This window comes from Loa loa (assembly GCF_000183805.2).
Source record: "Loa loa unplaced genomic scaffold supercont3.459, whole genome shotgun sequence".
In the NCBI taxonomy this organism is placed as follows: domain Eukaryota; kingdom Metazoa; phylum Nematoda; class Chromadorea; order Rhabditida; family Onchocercidae; genus Loa; species Loa loa.
In genome coordinates, this window is record NW_018108639.1 from 29365 (window position 1) to 42076 (window position 12712).

Consider the following 12712-nt stretch of genomic DNA (forward strand, 5'->3'; position numbering starts at 1 on the left):
TATATATATATATATATATATATATATATATATATATATATATATATATTCGATCGAATATATATATATATATATATATATATTCGATGGTTTAAAATATATCTAACTGTATTTGAAAGTAAGCTTTTTCTTCAGGTCATTGTTGATCATTGATGGATTAGTCCTAAAATAGCCGTACATGATAGTTGCTTAGAGATTCCGTCATTGAAAAAAAGATCTGGAAAACATTCTTATTTACTTATAATTATTACTTATAGAGGAATTAACTTTTCTGAAAGACTAATAATTAATAATTGTTGTGATGCTTTACAACCGAATTACTTGCTACTACTTCACACGTCTGAGATTTTGGAAATGTAGCGTGGACTTTGAATTATTATCCTTTCCAATTTAATTTGGATTTTGCTTTAATTTTATGGTTTGGTAATCAGTTGTAATAATTGCTATAGAGCTGGCAGACAACGATCGACGTATGATTTTAAATAATGGTCAGATATTACGAATCGTAAATCTGGATCATGATATTGATACAGCCGTATATCAATGCAATGCATCAAATCCGTTTGGATATGTGTTTGGAAATGCTTTCGTGAATGTGCGCGGTAATGCAACTAAATTGTTTTAACATTCCGTTGCTTCAGGCCATAACTTCGTCCTATTAAATTTGAAATACTCATTCCATCTACTCAGATATTTTATATTTTGAACTTTGCAAATTTTCTACTTTTATTTAGTAAAAAATGATAAATTCTCTATAGTTTCTAACTATTGGACATGATTAACATGGAACTATCGCTTTACATTCTGCAATTACCAATTGAAAGGCTCTGAAAGAAACCGACGAAATCCCTGGCTATCAAGTTGACAAATATCCATTTTTTTAAAACTAGCTTAAACACATGTAAATTGTTGAGAAAAAGTCAAAAAAATCCAAATTGAAATCAAATTCGAATTGGTTATAGCTTATGCCCCATATTTCAAAATGCCAAGTCACCGGGTTTGGAATGTGGTACGTAAATCAACCGTAGAAATGTCGTGTGATGTTGATGCAGCACCGGAAGCAGTGGTCAAATGGGTGGACGCTAATGATCATCCCCTTGCTGTTGTTCTCGGGAAAATCCATGTTAGCTTGCTTGCACTATCAATTTCAGTGCAATATTTGGCGATGTTGCTTGTAAAAAGTGATGAAAAGAGTTCTTATAATCTGTTAAGCCTTGAAATCACTCGATATTTCTGTCTTCTGATACTGTATTATTTGGGAAAATATACATACTTGTATATAATAATGACTCCGCTAATATTTCTGCAGCCATGGATTTGTAAATAACCTTAAGCTACTAATCCACTTGAAATTGATTGATGCATAAAAATCTGAACTTCTCTTATAATTAGTGTAATGGTCATTGAAATTTATATTTTCTCCCAGATTTTTCGCAATCACACATTACGCTTGTCGCAAGTAAATTCGGCTGACGAAGGCCTTTACTATTGCAATGTATCGAACAAGTACGGTATCAATCGAGCTGTCAATCGACTACAAGTTTTCAGTAATTTTTTTCCTGATTAGTAATCAAGTCTGATTGCTAGAAACACAATTGAACGTTTTGTCATATTTTCTCTTTGTAGTTAGCGTTTGATCCACTACTTATTTATCAGGTCCAACACATTTCATTCGTGTACCAAGTCCAAAGAAGTTAATTCTGGAAGCGCACGAGTCAGTGGAATATATATGTGAAGCAGTTTGTGATCCTCGTCTTACGATTGAATATTCCTGGACCCGTAATGGCATACCAATTAATGACTCTGTCCACTTCAAGTACGCTTCGCTTTGATGAATTTTCGAAATGTTTGGCTGATATTCATAATTTTAAGTAGTTTATTTCTGAATCTACTATGATCTTTCTTGTCCTCACCGGGCTTCAATTTTTTTGATTTTCCAATTCATACTGCCGAATTTTGAGTAGAGTGGGAATTGAAAATATTCAAAATTTTGCAGGTCATTAAACAATTCTCTATTAATCGTCGACGCTCGCGGCATTCATTCAGGAGTCATTGATTGTATTGCTCTTACCAATGTTGATGTCAAGATTTCAGGAGTTGAATTAACTGTACTTGGTGCTAATTTAGCTTTAGCTTTTCTCCAAGAATTTATTTTGGAAAGCATTATTTTGCTGAAAAAAGGAGCAATAGGACTGTCCAAAAAAAAAATCATGTATTTGAGAAGTTCTTCCAAAAGCTCCTTTGATACTTCAAAACTGTGCTTATGCCTTGCAACTTTCTCAGTAGAATTATTCAAATTTACAGATGTACCTGATGCACCAATAGTAACGGGAATAAATTGCAACGAACGAAGAGCGATGCTAAGTTGGCGTCGACCAGTTGATCACGGTGATCAAATCAAACAGTTTTTGGTTCAAATGCATACTGAATTTGAAGAAGTGTGTTTCGTTCAAAATCAAATTCTGTCTGGAATTCATTTTCTGACAAAAAAAAGAAAAAAAGGCATGTTTTCAACTTCAGGGGCTATGGCAAACTGTTGTGGAGAAAGAAAATACTGCTGCTGATTTTTACCAAGTGGATATCGCACTTTCACCGTGGGTAAGAATATCAAATTTCGATTTGCAAATAAAGTACAATTAAACATGTTTCAAGATCCTACTGAGTGATTATAGAAGTGATTTAGGCAAACTTTGCCGCCCTAATGAACGATCAATTTAATAAAATTTGTAAGCGAACAGTAGTATTTTAGGTAAATTATACGTTTCGCGTGATAGCTCGAAATTCACGTGGTGAAAGTGAACCAGGCTTCAAGGAGGGGATTGTGTGTTCAACGAAAGCTTACTATCCATTTACTAATCCAAAGGATGTTAGAGCCGAAGGCAGTGAGCCAAGCAATATAATTATCGAGTGGAAACCTATGAATAAATATGATTGGAATGGCCCAGGATTACAGTATATCGTCCGTTATAGACTTAATGAACCTGGAGAAACGTGGACGGAAATCCGAATTGAAGATCCTTTAGCTGTAAGTTATTTTTTGAATATTACTTCATTTTATTCGCGATGGTTGGGAAAGAACTGCGAATTTATTGAAAATTTTTAGAACCATACAGTTGTTCGGGAGCAGCCAACATTCCGAGAATATTTGGTTCAAGTGGAATCTTTGAATAGTTTTGGTCCTGCAATTGTAAAGCCAGCAAGTGTCAAAGGATATTCAGGAGAAGATAGTAAATTTTCTGGAATTTAAATGTAAAAGTGAAGAGTGTTTTCAAAATTTAAAACGCCGTTACAAACGCTTTGTCTTTGCAGCACCATTGTTGTCGCCGGTTGATTTCAGCGTTTCTAAATTCATAAATTGTACTGCTGTTCTTCTTATGTGGAAACACGTGGATCGAGATACTGTACGCGGTCATTTCAAGGGTTATCTGGTAAAGCTACGTATCTTTTTTAGCTCCTAAAGTAAGGTATGAGCAAATCACAGTTATTTCCCTCGCTTGACACTTTTTTCATTTATAGATTGAGTACTGGGAAAACGAAAAGCCATTTGCTATAATGAATGTTGGAGCTGAAAAACATGAGAATGAAACAATTCTTTATGGTTTAAACCCTATAACAAACTATACGGCACGTATTAGAACAGCAAACAGTCGATACCTAAGTGAATCGCCGTCAACAGTCAAATTTGCAACTCCTGAAGGAAGTAAGCAATATAAAATTCTCGAGAAGTGAATTGATCTCAGTAAATCTAACAGCTGATACTGTACATGTTATAGTTCCATCCAAAGTACACAATATGAGGGTGCGAGCAGTTGGAGCAAGAAGTTTATATGTTACATGGGAACCACCGCGACAACCAAATGGATACGTCCGCGGCTATTTCATTACTTTTGAAAGTAGGTGTTCATTCAACAGTTGACTACTTTTAATAATTTTCTTGAATTCTGGCATTAAGCGATTAGAACTCTTTAGGCTGTACTGTAACAAATTATACATACTGTTTTAATTTTTGCTATTTTGCAAAGATGACAATTTCTGAAAAAAGCGTTGAAATGAATAAATTTTAAGATTCCTCAACAGGCACAAAAGAAGAAACATTTGTACTAAATCGACAACTTTATTATTTAAATGAGGAAGGTGAGCCAGACACTGGCTATAAGGTTTCTGTTTGGGCAGAAACGAAGGGTGGTGAAGGACCAAAAGTTGTGCGACCTGTACGAACTTGGCCGCTTCGAGGTATTTCATCTAACTATTCCAAAAATGTCGAAATTTCAGGCGATAAAAAATAAATGCACAAAGAATGCTAACGGTAATTTATTAAAATAAATTCTTCGTATAGACAAAAAAATACACCCTTGCCATCATCATTTTGTTTCTCTCACCCTGAACTCCTTTACATTATATGATCTGTAGGAAATATCTCATCCGAAGTAAGCGTAAGCATCAGTATGTTCGTGTCAAACCGACTTTTCGTAAAATTTCTAGAATATTGGATAATTGTAGTGTTCATAATTTCTGTCGTCAGGAAAAGAAAGCAAGCTATTCATACTGCCCTTAACTTTTCAAAATGCTTGCAGAACCGGACATACCAAATTTTACCGTCGAAGCAATTTCCCCTACAATGGCTCGAGTTCAATGGTTACTTTCGAATGGCTCCGAATGGGCTATGCCGGGATCTACTTTTCTTGTTAATTATTCCATTGCAAGTGCGATTTCAGTCTTTTGTTAAACGAATTAAGCAAATTTGAAACTTGCGTATTTGTTGTAATTATTGAGTAAGAAGAACTCAGTTATCATCCTTTAATTTTAACATAATTTAGATAGTAATGATTGGATAGAAAGTGAACAAATAAGCTTACCTCAAACTGAGATATTGTTAAGCGATCTAGAAGAAGACACACAATATAAAATGATCGGTGTTGCTAAGGAAGGTCAAAGGCAGCGAATATCAGAAGTAATTACAATACGAAGCCCAAGTCGAGCTACGATCACGCACATCTCTCATGGTATGAATGCTTTAATACCTAAGCAAACCAAAAATGAAAGGAGTGCTACAAAAGTTAGCAGCTAAAATATTCCACAAATTTCGAGAGTCACTCGATGTTTACAGATGTGCGTATGTAATGCGTACATGAGAAAGAAAAGCATGTTGATGAGATCGTCCAGAATTTAAATCCCGATTGAATCTGCTTCGAAATTAATGCCATTCCTTCACATTTTCTAATAAGCAAACAGAAAAAGTAGACTTGAATAACGAACATACTCTAGCATGAAATTCAACCTCAAAGTCTCATAGATATTTGGAGATAGCTGCAGCTTAGTATTGCGATACTACAAGGTTTTCGCGCTTAGATGCTGAGAAAAATCTCCAATAGGATTAGATATATTATAATTGGTTCCGATGACATCAAAGTCTTCCATTCATATGAGCACTTACGACTACTACTACCGTTCGATGCAGTAAAATAAATGGGACACTCACTACTTTTATTGCATTTAATGTTTACAGAAAGTCTGCAAAGTGCAGCTTGGTTCATCGCAGTATTGAGTGCAATAATGCTTGCATTATTCACCGCAGCAGTAATGTGCTGCTCTGAACGACAACAAAATACTAAATGTTCCGTTAAACAAAAAGAGCTAGAACGAAGCCACCACATCGATGTCGAAGAGGATCAGTGAGTTTTTTATCTTTCTAAAATTTTGAAATAATTGGGAATTTAGAACTGCGAGATACATTTGCATTTTGCATTTGAAACTTCTCTCAAATTTACTTATTATATTAGGCTATCGATTCACTCCCACTTTCTCACTATTTCTAGGAATTTTATGGAATATGTTTATGGATTCAAATGATTAACATATATATCGCTTGCTCCATCTAATAGCAGTAAACCATATTTATTTCACATCATTTCTCCCTAATTCATATACTGCCCTTTGTTACAATCCACACTCAACTATGTATGTCCAGCTATTTACGTCACTCTATGCGCGTATACCGATTTTCATATTTTCAATAGTGAGGACATCTAAAAATACCTGTTTACGTTTACTAACTTATATACTTGTTGCAACGTATCTTCCGGTGTAGATCGGACTACGCACTGCATGCATCCGGAACGGCCTAACTAAAGCATTGCTAAACTTCGAATCATTTCTCTCTATCATTTGTCAAGAAATCACAAATACATTACAATTGTTTTGACCGGAATGGAATGGGTTAGTCGATTTTTCACTCGATCTTCTGATCATGTTGATATTATTCCAAATTAAAAAAGGAAAAAAAAACCTAAGCAACACTTAAGGTTAAGGCTGTTTTCGGTGCATTTCTAACTGACAACTATCGCTTTTGTTTACCACTAAGCAGTTAGGAATTCAATAGCGCTGTTATCGGTCACTCTTCTGTAAGGTAAGAACAACTCTGGACAGTCAGTTCACGTCTTCAGAGCTAGTTCTTTTCTCTGAAGGAATACATCACTGCCTTTTGTTATATGCTCTACCTAAACCACAGTTCTGCTTTCGTTATCAATCTGTAACAAAGCACACGTCCTTGAACAGCAATCGTTTATTCAAGTTGTACATCAGCATAAATGTGGTTCATATCAATCTCACCGTAATAAAGTAAATATTTTAAGCATTCAGTTATTCCACGTGTTTCGGCGCACTGGTTAATGGAAAACTGTTCCAGCAGACTAAAACCATTACTTTTGATCCAGTCATATAGATCATTCTGCAGTACGTAATGTATTTTCTCACCACAAAAACTCTGTAATAGTATGAAATGACAAACCATAATAGAGAGGTCACGGAGTAGATCTAGGAAGAAGAGTGACTATTCAAAACATATTCAGGAATAGCGACATAAAGCTGGTGTGAACTGAAGTGGACAATTTTTTAATCTTGCTTTATTAAGTAAAAAAGAATGAGTTTTGCACATTCTTCTTACTCCCAATCGAACAATCGACCCTTGTGTATTAATATATGGATAAAATGAATTTGATCCTAAAACATGAATGACGGTCGATTGGACATCAGCTGACCTGACTATTGAAATATATTGCACATGCTGAAGTGACAATGCATTCTGCTTTAACTTCACGGTCATTCAAAAAATTATTCTAAAAATCAAAAAAAAAAGTTTTGAAAAAAAATTACAAAAAATTATTTCAAAAAAAGTTATTCTAAGGAAAATTATTCTAAAAACAAAATTCAAGAAAAAATTATTCTAAAATGGTTATCATATTTGAGAAATGTCTCAAAACAATGGCTTACTTCTGCTGAAACGGCGATGTAACTATAAAAAGTTTCAATGGATAACCGGGGAGAGGTAGCAATATTTCGGAAAAAATCTGCTACTTGTATGCGATACCTTTTAATGTCTTTTGCAAACAGAAGTTTTGATGATGGACTTTCCTGAAATAACAGTGATTTTTTGAGTGATTCTGGATATTAGTTGCATCAGAAGAACTGTGTAGGTATTTTACCTTTCCAAACTTGTGGTTAGCATTGCTGAAAACATCCACCAACGTTTGAGCAATGACCGCTAATGAGCTATCCACTGCTGGTATCCGTTCAACGTCTAATACGTAATCAATATTCGACAGAATGTTTACCCAGAATCGCAGAATCCAAAGATTTACTTTCCAAGATCGAACTGCTATCTCATCCATAAACTACACATGTGCAAACTCATTACGTCAATTAAAAATGCTATGGATTCAGCTTAAAATCCAAGAAATTTTCACTACGTATCACCTATTTATTACAGTTTTGAATTGCTGAAATTTCAAGCGCCGAGTTGACATAGAAAAGTAAAGTGGTATACATTATTCCTAATGGCTATTTCGTCGAAAGTGTGAAACACGAATAACAAGAGCGGTGGACACTCAAAACCATTCGCACATATCACCGATTCCAGGAAACCATCCACAAATTTTTGCACCATTCTTTTACTGTAAATTGCACATTCCTTTTGTAGCTGATTCTCTGTGTAATAGATTCTAATTTTTTCTACAGCAACATTTCTGAGTACTTGCTTAGAATTCATATATTTCGGAAATTTCTTTAAAAGATCTAGTTTTAAATTATGCACCACCTCATAATGAAATTAAAAGCTGGAAAACAAACCTTGTAATTAATCGCGTAAGGTATATTTCCGATATGGATTTGGTTGCAGTATCATCTTCCTCATTAGTGCAATTTTCTATTAAGAAAGGTTGTTCCAGATGATAATACTGAGTTGGATGCGTACTGCCCTTCGAATTGGCTGCTTTTTTGAAGTATTCTAAAAATTCAAATTCCAATTAATAAAATTTAAGTCTGGATCATCTCACAACAATTCCCTCAACATAGAGGCTTCTCGTACTTCTTCCAACATCCATATATATACAACAAACCCATGTCTCTCCAAATTATCTGAAATGAACTACCCTACAGTCAGTGATCTGTTTTTTGTACTGAAAAATAATAAAACGAAAGAAATAATAAGAATCCGGACTTCTTCGTGAATTTTACCATAATAATACTCTAAATTATTAACAAATGCCTCGAAATTCAGCCTCCAAACCTGGAGTATTACGTGATGGAATTAGCTTCATGGCGAGTAACGCATTTTCTTTTATGTTGTAATCATCCAAGCATTTCAACCTTTTTATTTTGCCTTCTTCTAATCCATCATCATCCGCCAGAACAACAGTGTAACGCTCCGAACATTTCCATTCTCAATTGATAAATTTATTTCAATTTAAGTTTTTAGGACCATCATAAAAATACAAGACTTGAGAGTTAAATTCCTTGTTAGAGTTATTCATATTATTCGACAACCTTAATTGATTAACCTAAATGAAATTCATCCACATTCAGCCGAGCGGAAAACGGTTCATTGGAGTAAATACTGTCCAACAGCTTTTTTTTAACTTGAGTGATCGTATCACAATTTAATGCTCGAAGAATAATCGGCGATTGCTTAGAACCGTCAAGAGGGATTACGAACAACTGCTGTAAAATTGCAAAATTGATGCCAGAAAATCAGTACTAAGAATTTTGAAAGAAATTTTATGAAGTCCAAATTCATGTATGAAAGGGTTAGGAATGAGTAGTTGTAGAAGTTCAGCTTCAAATAATGACTGCTGGAAGTTGAGATAGCTAGTTCCAACAGCATTCCATAGAAATCATTAAGAATGTTCACCTATTCAGACAGTGGCATAAATGCCTGTTAAAGAAATCATACATTATTATCTAAAATAAGTTCAGAATGGTCGCCTACAGTTTTCACATTGTTGGTATTATTGGTCAACATGGGGAGACTTTTTTATCTCATTCAAAGTGTTCAGCTTAATTTCACTAAATTCACTGAGAATATTTCTAGCACTAATAGAAGAATAAAACTGTTCGAACCATGCTTGTAACATTAAGCGGTTTTCTAAGAAGTTTTGATTCATTCAGTGAATATCGTGCATCACCGGTTATAGCGTCAACTGGACCACGTTCAATTTGACATTTCAGTGCTTTATATAACAAATACATGGACTGGCCTGGACCATTCTTCAAATATTCCAGAAAACACAAACTGAACCAAACCGTAAAAATTTGCTCAGCTAGAGAACCACTTTGACGAAATATAATATGAGGTTCGCACTTCTGAAAACGAATAATTTAAATTAAATTTCATTTTTGGAATAGGAAATGTGTCTATGCTTGATTTCACCAAATTCATTGGAAATATTTCCAGTAAGTTTTGATTCATTCAATGAACATTGTGCATCATTGAAATATAATGTAAATCACTGACTATTCGGCGAAAGACCACTAGATTTGTAGTTAGTTACGTGTAGATTTTATATCATGTTAGTTTAGTTAGAAACAATACTAGCTCGAATTTATGTCTGATTCCACGAGGTGACATATTACGTGGATATAAAGAATCGACTACCTACATACTTCTCCGCAGAAAACTAAAGTAAATTAGAATTTGCCCGTCTCCGAAAACTCATCACTGACCAGTCAGTTTGAATAAGCTAATAGCCAAATAAAATAAGTGATTTTTCCGGACTAGTTTTGAAAAAAAAGTATGAATTTACGAAAAATTACTTCAAGAGACAGAAAGATATGATGATTTAATATTGCAAAAACAACTTCTGTACAATAGCGCATGTCATCAAGTAATGAGCCAACGATAAGCGATGACAAAATACACTTGTTCTCTAATGTATAGCAAGCATTGCTGTCGACCGTTTCAACAAGTTTCAACAGGAATTGCGTATTCCTGAGCAGATATTCGAATCCAGGCAATTTTGCTGGTGTACCGTCAAAGCTCAAAGAACTGGAAGTGGATGTATTATTTTGGATTTAATTTTATATCACAAGTAAGTTCGAAATTCAGCGACAAAATGGGGCTAATAATAACGGCAATATGTGAGCATCATACTGCCTTCAAAGCGCTGATTTCTAAAGATATAAAACCAAAACAAAACGAAAGAAACCTATCCAAAGATTGTTGATTGCGCAATAAACCGTTATATAAATTTGTATGCCTGAACAGGATTCGGATGTAGGATTCCGTTTTATTGTGAAATGGAGTACTCTGATTGTTGACAGTCACTTTCAAATCAGTCACACCGGTTTGTAGCTCCGTAAAAGCCTATGAAGGTAAGCAAAGTATTTTTTTCTTTTTTGGATAAGTCAATTTACCCGAATCATTGGATGACTCACCTGTTTGCATTCATTACGTACACTAAATTCAAATTCTTCCATCTTCATTCGTATTTTTTGTATTCTCGTTTGCGTTGATTTTTACTTCTGTAGAGAACATAGAATAATAATCCGATAACAAATAAGCAGGTAGCTGTAAACAACAGCAGTGCAACTAAACGTATCATCGAAACTCTGAAATGAGTTGATTTTGGATAAATTTTTATCAGAAAATTTTCATCATTAAACAATGGAGTCTATGGAATAAACTGAAGTTCAAATTTCGTAATTAACTTTCTTACCGAAATGAAGCCTCATATTCCACAAAACCAAGTTCGTATCGGATGTTACCCAAAATAACAACAACTAATGGATGATTCCCATCAAGGACATTTCCTTTTTCATCCGTGGCTTTGGGTTCAATTTGTGAAGCTCGACAAAACAACTGATCTGCTTCGAGTAAGATAACTATACATTGCGATGTACCAATGAAAATCTTCAACCAAAGTTTCATATGAAATGTAAAAGGATGTAATTTCATGAAGAAAATATTAAAATAATGGTCATCCGAAAGATGTTTAAGCCTAAAATTAGTCATTCTAAAGATTAAAGTTCTGGTCAAATATTGAAAAACCTGATATTCTTCAGCGGTAGCTGCAAAAGACAATTGATTCCCTTCCAACCGTAGTAATTGCTTTGGTTTGTGGATGCGAACACTTTTGAATAGAACAAAGTAGGGATCGGATACAACAAATAACTGTATTCGCCCACCAAAATCTCGAACAGACTGTACACCATCCATTGCAAATGCCACTGGCCAACGTGTTGACATACTGTGCGGTAGGAATACCCGTGGACTGATGCATCGCATCAGCGTTGAATTATGCACATGGCAATCACTCATTTCGGATACGGCTCTTTCTCCCGAATTCGTGTTTTCAACAAACATTTTGGCATTTAGTACCGAATTCAGATTTTCACCCTTGAATTTGAATTACGAAATTCTACAAGCAACTATTCTAGATGAAAATATGCATGAAGAATGGGTGAAAGAATCCAGCATTTCATACGAATTTTCATGAATGCCTATTCTGACGGTTCAAATACTCTGCAGTTACTTCATCATTAATATTGAGATAGAATTTGTCAGCTGTTTAGGATCTTCAGGTGCAAGAAGAATTCAGAACGTACCAAAACTTCAATCATTCTTCCACCACTTTGGAATGTTTCTTCGGGATGGATTCTTTCGATGACTGGGTCATTCCGGTATTCAAATATTCCATGAAGAATTTTGATGCTTCGATCGATAGTAACCTGGATTGTTCGATAAACTCCTGCCTTATCACTTTGGCTTGTTAAGCATGTTATTGACGATGGTAATAAATTCTAAAAAAAATCATTTTAGTTGTGTATAATTTATCTATTTCAAAACTTTCTTGTTTTTCTTTGTTTTTCTAGACTTTATTACATGCTTTAGCGGCACGAGTTTCTTTCTGGAATTATAAAAGAGCAATCGAAAAGATCAAAAAGTTTTATGGAGATTTATCAGTTTTTATATGAGAATTGCTGTCAATTTAAGCAATCCTTATTTTTGCTTGAATTGTAACGCTCATTTCTTAGTGCGAATGACCGGTTATGGTCATTTTAGTTATTATTTATATAGGTTACTCAAAAAAGCTTAGTGTGGAACTCATATAAAGATTCAGTTTTATCACTTTGATAACAGGTTTATAATGAAATGAATACGAAAAGTTTCCTGTATAAAAGAGATTTTTTTTAAACTGATTTTTAGTAGTATTAAAAACTGATATGAATTTTTCTGTTTTGTATTTCCTGTAAATGAAGGATTTACACCGGATCGAATTTAAATTTTTTCTAGAAGACAAAAATTTGTGAAATTCCACCGACTTTGCAACTTCAACTTGAGAAAGAGTTATGTCAACAAATGAATTTGATAACTTACTTTTTGCAGTACTTTACAAGGATAAGTCCCTATGAGAATTGAAGTATTGCTTCCAGTGTCTAG

The 12712-nt window shown here is 34.3% G+C and overlaps 3 protein-coding genes across 3 annotated transcripts in view; 1 reads left to right on the forward strand and 2 right to left on the reverse strand.

Moving 5' to 3' along the window:
- Positions 1-5969, forward strand: part of LOAG_18710 (immunoglobulin I-set domain-containing protein) — a gene marked incomplete at its 5' end in the record, with an annotated part of 9193 nt that extends 3224 nt beyond the window's left edge. The window contains 17 exons of the mRNA XM_020451373.1: positions 450-602; positions 963-1123; positions 1427-1547; positions 1657-1816; positions 1997-2115; positions 2305-2438; positions 2521-2598; positions 2750-3025; positions 3104-3227; positions 3310-3428; positions 3517-3700; positions 3774-3893; positions 4066-4233; positions 4575-4703; positions 4818-5003; positions 5507-5672; positions 5817-5969. Of these exons, the coding sequence (XP_020304847.1) occupies positions 450-602; positions 963-1123; positions 1427-1547; positions 1657-1816; positions 1997-2115; positions 2305-2438; positions 2521-2598; positions 2750-3025; positions 3104-3227; positions 3310-3428; positions 3517-3700; positions 3774-3893; positions 4066-4233; positions 4575-4703; positions 4818-5003; positions 5507-5672; positions 5817-5850 (2432 nt within the window). The 3' untranslated portion in view covers positions 5851-5969. The remainder of the gene's footprint in view (positions 1-449; positions 603-962; positions 1124-1426; positions 1548-1656; positions 1817-1996; positions 2116-2304; positions 2439-2520; positions 2599-2749; positions 3026-3103; positions 3228-3309; positions 3429-3516; positions 3701-3773; positions 3894-4065; positions 4234-4574; positions 4704-4817; positions 5004-5506; positions 5673-5816) is intronic.
- Positions 5970-6562: 593 nt separating this feature from the next.
- On the reverse strand, positions 6563-10749 carry LOAG_18711 (plexin-B1; the record flags this gene model as incomplete). Its single annotated transcript, XM_020451374.1, has 11 exons — positions 6563-6763; positions 7270-7410; positions 7482-7670; positions 7823-7949; positions 8125-8281; positions 8564-8716; positions 8835-8994; positions 9394-9636; positions 10087-10318; positions 10479-10636; positions 10708-10749. 11 exons carry the CDS (start codon positions 10747-10749, stop codon positions 6563-6565), a joined length of 1803 nt encoding a protein of 600 aa, XP_020304848.1.
- A 235-nt stretch (positions 10750-10984) lies between these two features.
- The window catches only part of LOAG_18712 (hypothetical protein), a gene marked incomplete at both ends in the record, with an annotated part of 4577 nt that continues 2849 nt past the window's right edge, over positions 10985-12712 (reverse strand). Inside the window, 3 exons of the mRNA XM_020451375.1 lie at positions 10985-11182; positions 11321-11668; positions 11878-12072. Of these exons, the coding sequence (XP_020304849.1) occupies positions 10985-11182; positions 11321-11668; positions 11878-12072 (741 nt within the window). The remainder of the gene's footprint in view (positions 11183-11320; positions 11669-11877; positions 12073-12712) is intronic.